Below are 15,444 nucleotides of genomic sequence, written 5' to 3' on the forward strand. Positions count from 1 at the left end.
TGTCTTCATTTTGATGGAGGTGTTATTCCCTAGTTGCAGGGAGCTAAGCCAGGGAGTATCAGAAGGCCCAGAAATTGCCCCATCTCTGGAGTGTCTTACGTTTGGTTGCAGAGAGCTGGGATTTATATTGCCCTCGGACCAGCCTGCAGGTGGACCCATCTCCGTTGCAGACGCCACAGTTATCTTCCTTGATGGTGCTTCCCAGCTGGTGATCGCAGCCAACAATCTAACAAGAGAGAGAGATGTGCAATTCAACCAGGCGCCTACTGATATGGAGGGATCCATGGTGAGCCCCATCACCGCCAAATCATCCTCCTATCATCCTTGAGAAGGCTAAGACATGTTTCCCATGAAGGGGACTGAATTCAGCTGGAATTTGAATCAGGCTAAGAAGGAAAAATTGTAGCGTGGATAAAGACATTTTCATAGTTCAAATATACTGAAATATACAAAGAGAAAGAAAGATGGGAGGGGGGGGAAGGAGGGAGGGAGGGAGGAGGAGAAGGTGAGGGAGAGAGGAAGATCCTGAACTATTAACATAATGGAACCTTAATTCAAAAATAATTCCCGGGCTTCCCTGGTGGCACAGTGGTTGAGAATCTGCCTGCCAATGCAGGGGACACGGGTTCAAGCCCTGGTTTGGGTAGATCCCACATTGCCGCAGAGAAACTAGGCCCGTGAGCCACAATTACTGAGCCTGCGCGTCTGGAGCCTGTGCTCCGCAACAAGAGAGGCCGCGATAGCGAGAGGCTCGCGCACCGCGATGAAGAGTGGCCCCCACTTGCCGCAACTAGAGAAAGCCCTCACACAGAAACGAAGACTCAACGCAACCAAAAATAAAAATAAATGAATAAAAACTAAAAAAAAAAAAAAAAAAAAAACTAAAAAAAAATAATTCCCAATGTCAATAATTATGCTTCACCCAAACCACAAAAAATACAACTGTGAGATAACTGCAGCAGGAAAAATTTTATGAATAATCTCTATGTTCTATATGTTCCTTAGAATGTAAGATGCATAAGGGTGGGGTTTTGTATTTTGGATTCATTGATGTATTCCAAGCAACTAGAACAGTGCTTGGAAAATTGTAGGACTTCATCAAATATTTGCTGGGGCTGCCCTGGTGGTCCAATGGTCAAGACTCCATGCTTCCCCTGCAGGGGGCATGGGTTGCATCCCTGGTCTGGGAAATAAGATCCCACATGCCATGAAGCACAGCCAAAAAAAATATATTTGCTAAATGATAATTAAAAATACTCCCTTTTCTAGCTAGCACTTCAACTAAGAAAAGAGAAACAGAATCACAGAATCAGGCAACAGACAAATACAAGGTTAGCATGCGTGTGTGTGGTGGAAGAGAGGATTGACACAGAGGCCAGCAGAGGTAGCCAACAGTGAGTGCCTGCTATTGACTGGCCCTGTCCTATACCAGGCACAAGACACACATCTCATTCATTCTCAAGACAATCATGGAGGTCATGAAGCTTGCCAAGGTCACTTAGCTAATAAGTAGCCGAGTTCTAAATACATCTAACAAAACATTTGTGCTTCATCCAAATCGGGCTTAACAAAATCACAAGCCTTCATCAATTATGTGGGCAAACTCATCTGTATCCCTAATCTTTTCTTTCCAATGTTCAAGTTAAAAAAAAATGCAAATCCAAACTAAATCAGGTTGTACCTCTATAGTTCTAGTGAAACCTAATATCAAAAGACTTATTCTACTCTCAAACTACTTCAACTACTGTCTTTGACAAAATAAAATGAGAAGTGTAGTGACATTTGAAGGGGCTTATCTTCACAATGTCCCCACAATCCATCCTGTCTTTCAAAAGGTTGTTAACATGAACTCTCTTTGAGGCTTGATTTTCATTTTGTGCACCTTCAACTAATAATTGCAAACACATGTTTAGGCAAAAGTATGAAAAATACAACTGTTTTACTATTGTGTTATGTATGTGCTATATTTTTAAAATGTGGTAACATGTACCTTTCCCCTAAAAGCACACAGGCATCTTTAAAAATACATAACAAAACAACAACTCTTTCAGCAGCTGTACTTGTTTTAAAATGTAAAGATGTCAGGAAAACATAGTGCCCAAATCTTAAGTGGAGAGTGAAGGGGGGTTGGTTCCACCTCTGGGCGTTCACTGTGGTCAAGCTGCAATCGGTCTCAATATGTTCAGAAGTTACAGTAAGGCCACTTCAGAATTCACGTCAGCTTTGTCCATGCAGAGCCCAGCATGTGCTGGCTTCTTTGATGTCCTTCTCTATAACTGCAGTGAAATTATTTTCAAAATTCTTATCTGTAGATGAACCCACACATGAGCTGAGCAACTCTGCATTCATTCTTATATTCCAAGCACAGTGTGAAATGCAGTGATTGAATCCAACAGTGATTGAAGTCCTGTTATGAGCCAGGCACTCTGCTAGGAGCAATCCAACGGTGAGTTCTAGTACATATGGGTCCACCCTCATGGGACTTAGAGTCTAGTGGTGGAGGCAGATATTACTCAAATCATCACACACATGCAGAATGATAATTAGATGAAAGCTATAAAACACAGATATGGGGTACTCTGAGAGCTTAAAGTATGGGTAGATCTGTTTAGAAGGGCCAGAGAAGATTTTCCTGAAGAAGAGTCTTTCGAGCTGAATTCTGAATGAGGAGTCAGACTTAACTAGATGAAAGGGAGGTGTTGCTGTGAGGCTTACTGTATCTTTTAGTCATGCCTAGATACTAGCTAATTAGAAAGTGTGCAAAAACCAAAGCTGGCAAAAAACAAAAAAAAAAAATCAGACTGGATTTGCCAACAAAAGCAAAAATAAACAAGGGGGGTGGGCTACATCTAACTAAAATCTTTATGTACAGCAAAGGAGACAAAGAAACAAAATGAAAAGACAACCAACCGAATGGGAGAAAATACTTGTAAATCATATATTTGATAAGGGGTTAATATTCAAAATATATTGATATAAAGAACTCATACAACTCAAGAGAAAATAAACCAAACAACCCAATTAAAAAGTAGGCAGAGGACCTGAATAGACATTTTTCCAAAGAAGACATCCAGAGGCCAGCAGACACATAAAAAGATGCTCAACAACATTAATTATCAGGGAAATGCATATCAAAAGCACAATGAGATATCACCTCACACCTGTCAGAATGACTATTATCAAAAACACAACAAATAACAAGTGTTTGTGAGGTTGTGGTGAAAAGGGAACCCTCCTACACTGTTAGTGGGAATGTAAATTGGTGCAGCCGCTATGGAAAACAGTATGGAGGTTCCTCAAAAAATTAAAAATAGAACTATCATATGAACCAGCAATTTCATTTCTGAGTATTTGTCCAAAAGAAACAAAATCACTATCTTGAAAGGATATCTGCACCCCTATTTTCATCACAGCATTATTTACAGTAGCCAAGACATAGAAACATTCTAAGTGTCAGTTGACAGATGAATGGATAATCTCTATCTACCTACCTACCTACCTACCTACCTACCTACCTATCTATCTATCTATCTACCTTTCTGAAAAAGAAGAAAATCCTGCTATTTGCAACAATATGGATGTACCTTGAGGGCATTATGCTAAGTGAAATAAGTCAGACAAAGACAAATATCATACAACCTCATGTATATGTGGTATCCAAAAACAAACAAACAACTCATAGATACAGAGAACAGATTGGTGGTTGCCAGAGGTGGAGGTTGAGGGTGGGTGAAATGGGTGAAAGTGGTCAAAAGGTACAAACTTCCAGGTACAAAATAAGTAAATCATGGTGATGTAATGTACAGCATGGTGACTATAATTAATAATACTGAATTGTACATTTGAAAGTTAAGAAAGTCGATCTTAAAATTTCTCATCACAAGAAAAAAAGATCTGTAACTATGTGTGGTGATGGATATTAACTTGACTTATTGTGGTGATCATTTTACAACATATACAAATATAAAATCATTATTTTGTACACCTAAAACTAATACAATATTATGTCAATTCTATCTCAATAAAAAGATATCAGAAGACTAAAGCAACTGATTGCCTTAGTAGTGTTGAATCCTTTGAGAAAATATGGCAATCTTAACTTAGGCAGTATTCAAAGAACCATTGACTCTACTGTTCTTGTTTGGGGTTGAAGAGAGATGACCTTAATCTTATGAGATACTCAGCTGTGTGGAAGGGCAGTGGGCATGGGAACTCATACTCTCAGGTATCTCAAACCTGAGTAGGTTTACTCCTTAAATTAAAGAAATTTCAGGTTTTTCAAAGGATTTAACTTTCTCTGGGAAAATTTTAATGGACTCTGATGTCTCTAAAGGAGCCAGAAAGGAGATAATCATGAAAATCTCTCTCTAATCCTAAAGATTTCTTTTGGTTCCAAAGCCATTTTAAGAAAAGAATAATCCAGCTTCATAGATCCAAAGTAACAGTCATATTAGGAATAGCTAAATAGAAGGTGACATACTTTAAGGCTAACTTGGCCAGACCACCAACTTAGTGTTCCCAGTGTGGGTTTATGGACCCTAGGATATGAACCAAGTCAGTTCTAACTGAGCTTTGTTTAACTTCAGAATTGAAAAGACAAATATCTCCCTGACACAATAGTTTTCTTTTCTTTCTGTATCAATTCCCTTTTAAAATGCCAAAATATTTTAACTCAATTATAGATAAAATGTTCTTATTTTGGTCCAAGTGGAAAATTATTTGCAGTTATATCAGGAAAATCATTGTTGACATGTCTCAACCTGTTGAACTTGAAAAACTATTAATTAAAAATCAGTTAAACTATCAGTTAAAAAGCTATCATTAACAATAGAGAAAAAATAAATAGAAATACAGAAATGGCTTAGTTGGCAGGTGCAATGCCAGACTCCTCTGTGCCTTTGCACGTGATATTATTTCTGCCTGGAGTGCTCTTTCCCAATTCTTTATTTGGCAAACTCCTATTCATCCTTCAAATCCCCAATTAAGTGTCTCCTCCTCAAAAAAGCCTTTTTCAGATTCCAGAATTATGTACTTTAATGGTCAATACTTTCTCAGCCTTTTGTTCATCATTCCATGTAGCAGAGAGTACTAATTGCCACCTAATACCCATCTATCCTATTTTTCTCAGTAACAGAACTCCAATTTTATTTAGGGTGGCAATATATCCAGTTAAAAGAATACATTTCTCGTTGGCTATGTCACCAAGTTGTAATTAGTGAAATAAAAGTGGGAGAGTTATGTGGGACTCCTGGGAAGGCTGCTTACAAGAAGCTGACTTAGTTGGGGAGGGTCCCTTTTGCCTGCCTGCCTTCTGTTGGCTCCAGTGGCTTTCTTAAAAAATGAGACAGTCTTGAGAATGGAAGGATGGCAGAGCAGAGAGAGAGAAAGAGCCTGGTTCTGGAACCCCACTTGGACTGGTTACATCTTGACCCTTTTTTGGGTTTTTTTTTTTTTGGTGAGAGAGTAACTCCTTTATGTGCTTACGCCAATATTATTTTGGGGTTTCTTTTATATATACTCAATTCAAACAGCTGTATAATTTATACTGAGTTTAATCTATTAACATGTCTGTCTCCACAGCAGATCATGGGCTATTTGAAAGTCCCTGTTTTATTACTCTTTCTGTTTTGCTGGTTAGCACAACCTTTGGCATTTGTGATGTACAATGAATGTTGGTGAATCACTGAAACACATAGCACCAAACATAATGGTTTACTAATAATTCCAGTGTAGGCTACAGATAGGCAACCTTAGACTGCCATCACTGATGACATACATGTGTACAAAAATGCGCATATATGTGTGCATGTGTGTCTGCATGTATCTGTGTACACAGAGAAACAGATGTACTATAAATGACAACTAGAAGCCAAACCTAAACTTCTGTCCCGGTACATGAACAAGAATTACTATAAGGGCTAGTTTGTTTTTTTTTTTAATTTTATTTATTTATTTATTTATGGCTGTGTTGGGTCTTCGTTTCTGTGCGAGGGGTTTCTCTAGTTGCGGCAAGCGGGGGCCACTCTTCATCGCGGTGCACGGGCCTCTCACTATCGCGGTCTCTGTTGTTGCAGAGCACAGGCTCCAGACGCGCAGGCTCAGCAATTGTGGCTCATGGGCCTAGTTTCTCCGCAGCATGTGGGATCTTCCCAGGCCAGGGCTCGAACCCGTGTCCCCTGCATTGGCAGGCAGATTCTCAACCACTGCGCCACAAGGGAAGCCCCTTGGGCTAGTATTTTTAAGACACCCATGTGCACCTATGCTCATTATTAATGAAATGTTATGGAAGGCAATGTTCAGGTCACTGAGTTCCCAGAACCACCCCATTCTGGACAAAACATTAAAGCAAGATAATGACCACTCATAACCTTGTCAACTGCATGGAATTTTTTGTAAAGGGTGGGAAACTAACAGTATTTTGGCCTAATGCAGCTTATTAGTATTCTGCTACTAGGTGTCAGCTCGGTGGTCTAACTTCTTCCCCATCCAAAATGATTGCACAGTTTTGGTTTTTTTTAAAAAAAAAAAAAAAGACAAAATTTTTGTCCCAGGTGATATAAAAAGTGAGACGCTCCAAGATGTTTTTGTTGTTTAGACATCATCGTCAACTTTTGCTTTTGTGTCTTGAATGTATGCTTTTTGTATACACATACGTATACATGCATACAGACAGGCAGTTCTTTGTCTCTTGAGGGGAGCACACACACTTAACACTGTTGATTTTTCTTCATTGTTTTTCAGGATTTACTTAAAAGGGGGCAGGGGAAACCCTTCCTAAACAAAAAACTAGAACTATAACATCCAGTCCAAGTTGGCTCACAGACTTTGAGCATGTCATGCAGATTTTAGGCATCAGGCCTACAGTATGTGCTGATAGGGGTTTCTTTCTTCACCTCACATAGCTGATAGCAAGTGAACAGGCAGAACACAAGACTGAAATTCTCTAGACACTGAAATATGTATAATAAAATGTCTTCACCAGGAGCCCCAGGAGAAAGAAAGATCACTGCATGGATAATTTGGAGAATGTAAATAAACACAGTCCACAGGCAGATACCATGCCTCAGAATGACATGCTTAGATGGGTTCACACTGGCCACGTTTCAAATGGTTTCCCGTAAGGACCTCAACTTCTAGCATCAAATACTGAGCCAGTGATGTCAAGCTTTTCTTGATCCAACACCATGAGGTAAGAAATTTTTAAATCCCTTTATTTTCAGCACTGGGCAAGACAAATATGGAAAATGAAACTCTGCAAATCTGATCACAGCTGCTCTTATTTATAATTATTTAATTCAGATAGAACTTTATGGGGGAAGAGAGTGCTCTTACACACATTATAATTCATTGACTATCTATGTTAATAGGGAAAATAGTAGATCTCCAACCTTATCTTTAAAAGATTTAGACATTGATTTGTTTATGCTTTACCTTTTTATAAAATGATTTATAGCATATACACATGGTAAAACACAATAAAACTTTTAAAAAACAAAAGAGAAAAATAAGGGTCAAAAAGGTGAGTTACAGCTAGAAACGAGAACTACATAAATGCACATTGTTAAGTCCTATACATTTTCTAGATAGGGGTCACAGATCTGGACGTGAGCTTCCTAGAAAAAAGGAAAACATGAGCAGTGACAAGGGTCACAGCATCTACTCGATCTTTTAGAAAATGTATAGGATAATGTGTTCCTTACAGTGGACACTCAATAAATATTTATGTAATGAATTAATGACAAACTGGTTCAGGAGAATCATAATTACTCAAAGCACTGAAATCCTAGATATGTATCTTCTGTGAGTTTTCTGAAAGACAGTGCCATGTAACAATGTCCTAAGAACATCTGAGCAAATAAATACAAGAAGTTTCAAAGAACTGGCTTTTCAATAACCACTGATGAATCCTAATGGTCAGGGAACATTTAGTAAAACCAAACCTTAAGAAACCAAAACAAATCATCCAGGTACAGAGCACTGTGATGGTCTGACTTAATCTAAGGATAGACTTTCCAGCATTTAGAGCTGGGCTGGCACAAATATGGCACATGCGCAGCTATCTTTCCGCCAGGACCCACAGTGGACATTGCCACCCAACTGTAGCACTATTTGCCAGTGAGATTTTATGTGGCCACAGAACCTCTATAATATTGTGATCTAGAAGCCAAATTCATTAGACTATGGATGTCTTGCAGGGAGACTGAACTAATTTACTACTCCAGAGTCAGAGAAATGAACTGGCTATCTTTTAGACAATTCTCCACAAATATTTCTCTTAAGATGAATGTTTTCTGAAGATATGAATGATTTCAAGTACAGATTATAACACGAGGTTCAGGGAAGATAAACAACTTCCCCAAGGTCACATGGCTGGTAACTAACAAAACCAAAATTCCAACTTGGGATTCTTGACTATAAGTTATAGTAGGATGCCTATGAACCATGGAAAGACACATGAGTCAATATTTAATATGGCAATGGTGATAAGAAGGTTGAATAATCTTATCAAGATCACCACCTCCAGAGCCAGACTCACATGCAGGGGTGAATAGATGGCTTCAAATGTAATGTGACTTGGAAGCATATTTAGGAAGTAAATGGGAAGGTACCACTTCTCATCTATCTTTGTGCTCCACATCTCTCTGATACGAGAAAACAGGATCCCCGGTCATTCATAAAGATGCTAATAGTGGCCCATGTGCTATGTTTAATATTTCCAAAAGCCTGATGAAACTATGTTTACCTGCCATAAAACCACATAAGGTCCTCCAAACCTCAACCAACTCATTATACAAATAAACTAAATCCTGATCTTTATTGTACTTATTTTAAAACTGCACTCAGGTCTTAAGGCATAAAATGAGAAAACAAATTATTGCTTAATACATGCAGTGTTTTGAGTCGCTGGAAACTTACAAAACACGAGGCCCATATGAAAAAAAATAAATAAATAAAGGGCTCCTTTGTGTTAAAAAGTTGGGAACCGTTGGTGTGGTCCTTTGTTTGTTGTCCAAATGCCCTTGGGAGGAGTAACACATGAAGCTGTGGATTACGCTTAAATCAAACCAAATCCACTGAGCATAAGGCATTATGCTGGCTGTTACAGTGCTGCGGGGAGTACACATAGATAATAGGCATGGTCCCAATCTAGGGTGAATGGCTTTAATCAGATCATTTCCTCAGAACAGGAGAGAACAGAAAGGGAGTAAGATCACTAAGACTAAAGGTCATTGGGGTACAGAGGAGGAGAGAGACAGAAGGGAAAGCCTAGAGAAGGGAAAGGAAACTCTATGCTTGCTAGATTTAGGTATAATATATATAGTCTCACTTAATTCTTTCTTTAATAATTGAGATATAATTGACAGTAACATTATATTCATTTCGGGTAACATAATGATTTGTTATTTGTGTATATTGCAAAATGATCTCCCCAAGTCTAGTTAACATCATTTAATTCTTCTAGTAGCCCTGAAAATTAACTAACTTTATGTTTATTTTACAAAAATAAAAGTGGACTCAAAGATTCAACAATTTGCCCAAGATCACATTACTAGGAATTGGTGTTGCCGGAGTTGAATCAATGAGTGATCCCTCTATTCTATGATGTGTGTTCCTCTTAGGGGTTAGAAGGGCAGTGGAGAGACAGGAAGAAGGAGAATGAACATGTTTCTTTCAGCCATACCTTGTTGCCAAAAGTAACAAGGGCATTTGAACAACAAACAATGGACTACACCAACGGTTCCCAACTTTTTAACACAAAGGGGTCCTTTATTATTTTTTTTTTTTTTCATATGGGCCTACCGCTATAAGTTTTTTTCTTATGGGCCTACCTTAACCTACTAAGTACTAAGACTAAGCACCAGGCAAAAAGTACAATCTTTTGCATTCAGTAGCTTTGAAAGGATATCTTTAATGGCCAGGATTTCCTTTTTGAGGGAGCAACTGATTTGATTAAAAAAATTAGTTGCTTTTGTTCAATAGCCACACCCACATGCCACAGGGAAATACTGGTAAATACACACAGGTTATTAGGCTAAACGGATGAGGTGTAGCTCTCCTACACTCTAATACACCACAATCTGGAAAAAGTTTATGTGAAGGCATTAACTCCTCCAGGCAAAGATTTTCCAAAGGGAAACTCCTCGTACGTGGCACTCTCCTCTGGGGTTTGTCAATCACTGGTAGGACTTCTCAGTTTCCTCCTAGACTCATGAGAGTCCTTACAATGGCCCACAAGGTCCTGTATCAACATACAGATGGCCAACAGGTACATGAAAAGATGCTCATCATCACTAATTATTAGAGAAATGCAAATCAAAACTGCAGTGAGGTACCACCTCACACCAGTCAGAAAGGCCATCATTAAAAAGTCTACAAACAATTAATGCTGGAGAGGGTGTGGAGAAAAGGGAATTCTCTTACATGGTTGGTGAGAATGTAAATTGGTGCAGCCACTATGGAAAACAGTATGGAGGTTCCTCAAAAAACTGAAAATAGAGTTACCATAAAATCCAGCAGTCCCACTCCTGAGCATATACCTAGACAAAACCCTAATTCAAAAAGATACATGTACCCCACTGTTCATAGCAGCACTATTTACAATAGCCAGGACATGGAAGCAACCTAAATGCCCATCGACAGATGAATGGATAAAGAAGATGTGGTACATATATACAACAGAATATTACTCAGCCATAAAAAAGAATGCAATAATGCCATTTGCATGGATGGACCTAGAGATTATCATACTAAGCAAAGTAAGTCAGAAAAAGACAAATACCATATGATATCACTTATATGTGGAATATAAAATAGGACACAAATGAACCTATCTACGAAACAGAAACAGACTCACAGACATAGAAAACAGACTTGTGGTTGCCAAGGGGGAGGGTGGGTAGGGGAGGGAAGGATTGGCAGTTTGGGATTAGCTGATGCAAACTGGTATATATAGGATGGATAAACAACAAGGCCCTACTGTATAGCACAGGGAACTGTATTCAATATCCTGTGATAAACCACAATGGAAAAGAATATGAAAAAGAATATATATATATATATGCATACCTGAATCACTTTGCTGTACAGCATAAATTAACACAACATTGTACATCAGCTATACTTCAATTAAAAAAAAAAAGGTCCTGTATCACCTAACTGAGTTACCTCTCTGACCTCATCTCTCTCTTTCTCTCTCCCCTCGCTGTTCTTCAAACATTCCAAGCACTTTCTCTCTTAGGACAGCACTGGTTGTTGCCTCTGACTGGAACATTCTTCCTTAGACACCTCTAGAGCAGTTGTCTTGCCATCTTTAAGTCTTTACTGGAAACCCTCACCTTCTCAATAAAGTCTACCCTGACCAGACTATTTAAACCTGTGTCCCTTTCCAGACCCAGGTTCTCTTACCCTCTCCCATTTTTTCTACTTATTCTGTGGCACTTATTTTGTAATACAATATAATTTATTTATTTATAATAAGTTTATTGCTTATTTTCTATCTCCTACTAGAACATGACACCACAAGGTCACAGTGTCTAATGATATAATAAGCAACTAATAAAAGTTTATTGAATGAATGAATGAATGAATTCAGTATATAGGTAAGGCCACAGGGGACAGGCATCGATTGTGGGTTTCAAAGAATTTTCCTCCTTGTCTTATCCTAGAACATAATAACGGCTTCCATCACTTATATTCTCTGCCGCTAGTTCCAAAGACCAAAAAGTGCTCTCTGTCAAAAAGAAAAAGATCGCTACAGATGTATCATTTTGTAGCACTGTAATCCGAGAGTTTACTTCCACTTGTCACTCTGCCTGCTGTGTCTCTAGTCTTCATCCACTACTCCAGAATGGCTTTGAGCTGAGAATGCTTATTATTTTTGAGTGTCTTCCTCTGACCTCTTTTCCACTAGGCACGGTGCTCAGGGCTTCACGCCCTCTCTCTAACACCAACTCTGGGCCCGGAAGCTCACTTTGTACTCGATCTCCTGAGTGTCTGACTCTTGGCTCTTCCTGAGGGATGGGAGCTTGCACAGCCCCTGGCCTGACTCTTGCCATTACTCTGTGTGAGCTCTAGCCCTTTGGCTGGTTGTCTGGCTGGACCAGAACCACTGTCCTACTTGACCTACAACCCGCCCGCCTCCACCCTCATCAAAGTGTCAGGGCGTCAACCTCCTCTGCGGTTAAAGGCTAAAGGAGGACCTGTTTTCATTGGAATGAGATTTGGCCAGGTGTTCTTTTAAAGGGAGCCAGCTCTATCTTCTTCATTGTCTGAGGTAGAGATATTTTCCTGTCCTCCTTAAGAGCTTGCTTACCCTCTAGAGCGGTTCTGTGGTACTTATCTCTTCATATTATAAAGTAAATGGGAGAAAGGGGGATGTCGATGTTGGGGGTATGAGGCAGCTGATAGGAAGGGCAGTGAATTGATTAGATGGCAAACATTTTTAAGAGTTTTTGCTGGATTGCCTTTCTTGTGATGAAGAATCTAATCCATCTAATGACTGGATAAACACCCTAAAAGGGAAAGAGAATGACTAACTCCTATTTCTAACATTTATTCAATCTTCCAGGTGCTACCGGACTGACTTTACATTTCTCCTTTCTTATTTATTTTGAGGTCTGGGCCGAATTCTTCTGTAAATTTATGGCTAAAAGCATTTGGATTTTTTTTGGCATGTTGGTTTTATTTTTTAATTGAAGTATAATTGATTTACAATGTTGTGTTAGTTTCAGGTGTACAGCAAAGTGATTCAGTTTATATATATATATATATATATATATATATATTCTTTTTCAGATTCTTTTCCCTTATAGGTTATTACAAAATATTAAGTATATTTCCTTGTGCTCTACAGTGGCATATTGTTTTTAGTTAAATGTGTCTGTCTAGTAGTCTTCAGCAGAAATCCCAAGAATTAACCTAGTATAGACCTTTGTGCATACAGACACTGGAATTCATTCTCAGCATATGGTCAGAGGACTTTTCTTTAGCAGGCTGTCTTCTCTCTCCCCAGCTTCCAAAATTAGGGTGTCTGGAGAATGCGAAACAAAATTATACAAAGGCCTGACCCCTGACCTTGCTTCTGTCTAGAAGACTGTGAAGTACCCAAGAGGGAAAGTGTTGAATTTGGCCTCACTTCACATGGCATTAACTGTAATTCTTTGTGAACTGTGGTGACATCATGGTATACTTTGACATCACTGCTCAGCCTTCCTTCTGCTGCTGGGCACACAGTGCAGAGTTTTTGTCTCAACACAAGAACGCTTTGTTGAGAAGAAAGGATAGCAGCTGGTCTTCTGCCCTGGTACCAATGTGGATCTTATTGGAATGTTCCTGTTCAGGAAGTCACCACAAAGTAGCCATTCTGCTCTGATGACTAGAACTCACACACAGAGCTCTGGAAACTTTAATGAAAATTTACCTCTACAGAGTTCAAAATTCCACCTAGGGCCATAACTCAGCAAAATTCTGCATACAATAAAGCTCTCATTGATATGTCTGGATATGTTACCTGCAGTCAATATTCCAAAAGCAGTAGTATGCTGGCTATATGTGTGTGTCAAGGCTGGAGGTATAGAAAAAGGAACAGTAAGGAGGGGTGTATCTGTCTCCCCAAATAATTCTCCTCCATTATAATTTCTCAAGTGTCTCAGATCCCCAGTCAGGAGGGCTTGTGCCATTCCTTGGCTCTCAAGTCAATTCCTGGTTACTTCCCCAAACATATTATTTTATACTAATTCGAAGCTTTTGGACAGTGCTATTAGTCTTCTTCAAAGTCAGTCAAAGATATTCTCAAATGATATATTTATTTCCTTTTCTTGGGCTCTCTACTGCCATTTCTGTCTCAGGTAAAGCCTCAGAAAATTGAGCAAAACAGAGTTTATGCAAAAATATCACCTGTAAAATAACTCCACACTTCTGTCCCATGTGGCTCTAATGCCTACATAAGGCAAAAAGGTTTCAGATCAGCTCGAGAAACTAAAGGTTATTAATCTAAGATTATTCTCAGAGGAGTAAGTCATAGCCCAAAACATTTGGGTGGGATAGTAAACTTCTTTTTTTGAAAAAAATGTGCATAATTTTTTAATTCTGTCAGAACAAATAGAGCCGTCGCAATAGTCAGTTCTACCAGGAGCCTTCCAGTTGGACAAAGTAATTTTTTCCCTCTGGAACATTACACTTAAGGCCAACCAGACCATACTGTCGCATCTTAGCCTTTCATCCACGCTTTCACTTCCCTGGCCATTTCTTACCCTGGAACATCATTACTTAAACCAAGAATCTACATGTTGTACAGCCCTAAACCATGAAAAAGGCAGCATGACCTTGGGGGGCGGGGGACAAATGACTCAACCTGGATGTGACGATTTATAACCAACTGCTTGTAAACATCACATGTTTTCGGTGTGTGATTCAGTTCTCTCCCAAGGATAATCAGATCTACTTTATATTGTTGTAACAAGTTGAAGTGATACCTTATATAAAAAGAGGCCAAGCACATAACCACTCTGACCATATATCCTGGAATTTCTGAAAAAAATTCTATTTCCAAATCTGTTTTATAGTCCTCGTGATTATCAGACCATGTGTCCTAGTCACTTTGGGGGGATACATGGTCATTATGCAAATAGGAAGTATTTGCTACTATATGTGAAAATGTGTCTAAAGCTGTAAAGGGCGATTTAGTGACTTGAGCACCCATAGTCTTGTCTCACAGCTCTAGGCACAGGGTCAAATTTGCAAAAGCTCAGATCCACTGCAGTGCCTCTGGATTTGACAACAGCACATTTGAAGTAAGGTCACAACCCTTATCCTGTACGGAAATAGACTTTCCTTTATCAGGCAGAACAGATGGAGCTTCACTGGAGAATGTTTTTTTTTCCCTTTTTAACTTTCCTCTACCCTGGTGAAGTAGCCAATGAAGTAGCAGCAAGCCAGGGAAATGATCTCTGGGAGTTTTAAGGATTCTATTAGTAATGAAAAAAACCTCTCGGGAACTGCCGTGGGGTAGCAAATCATCTCCTCCGCAGCGCACTCAAATGAGAGGGGAATGCTTAGAATTCTTAAAGTATCCTTCCTTAGATCTCTATTCTACACCACTAATCTGGAGTTAATTCAGGGCCACTTTCAACTGTGTATGAGCGAGTAACAATCATTAAATGTAAATGTCAATACAAAATAGAGATTTCCCAAAGTCATTCTTCTAAAATCTGAAGTCTTAGGAAAAGCTATATTTTCAGGGGCTGGAGCAATAGCTCAGTCCCGTTTTCTCCATGGGAGCCTGCACACACATGGATGTGTTGCTATTACAGCTGAATTTAATGAAAGAAAGTGAGTACTCAGCAAACCCTTCTTGGCATAGGGAATATTCAAAATCTATTTGTTTTAAAGAGGAGGAAACCTGGAATCTGAAAGTGCCAGCCAAAAACAAACCAGTTAATTTTT

General features: G+C 39.1%; 1 protein-coding gene across 2 annotated transcripts in view; it reads right to left on the reverse strand.

Moving 5' to 3' along the window:
• Positions 1-15,444, reverse strand: part of ADAMTSL1 (ADAMTS like 1) — a 1,026,618-nt gene that overhangs the window by 317,627 nt on the left and 693,547 nt on the right. For both annotated transcript variants that reach the window (XM_036856350.1, XM_036856351.1), the window contains one exon: positions 100-226. In XM_036856350.1, the coding sequence (XP_036712245.1) occupies positions 100-226 (127 nt within the window). The remainder of the gene's footprint in view (positions 1-99; positions 227-15,444) is intronic.

The sequence above is a fragment of the Balaenoptera musculus genome, chromosome 6, assembly GCF_009873245.2.
Source record: "Balaenoptera musculus isolate JJ_BM4_2016_0621 chromosome 6, mBalMus1.pri.v3, whole genome shotgun sequence".
Classification (NCBI taxonomy): domain Eukaryota; kingdom Metazoa; phylum Chordata; class Mammalia; order Artiodactyla; family Balaenopteridae; genus Balaenoptera; species Balaenoptera musculus.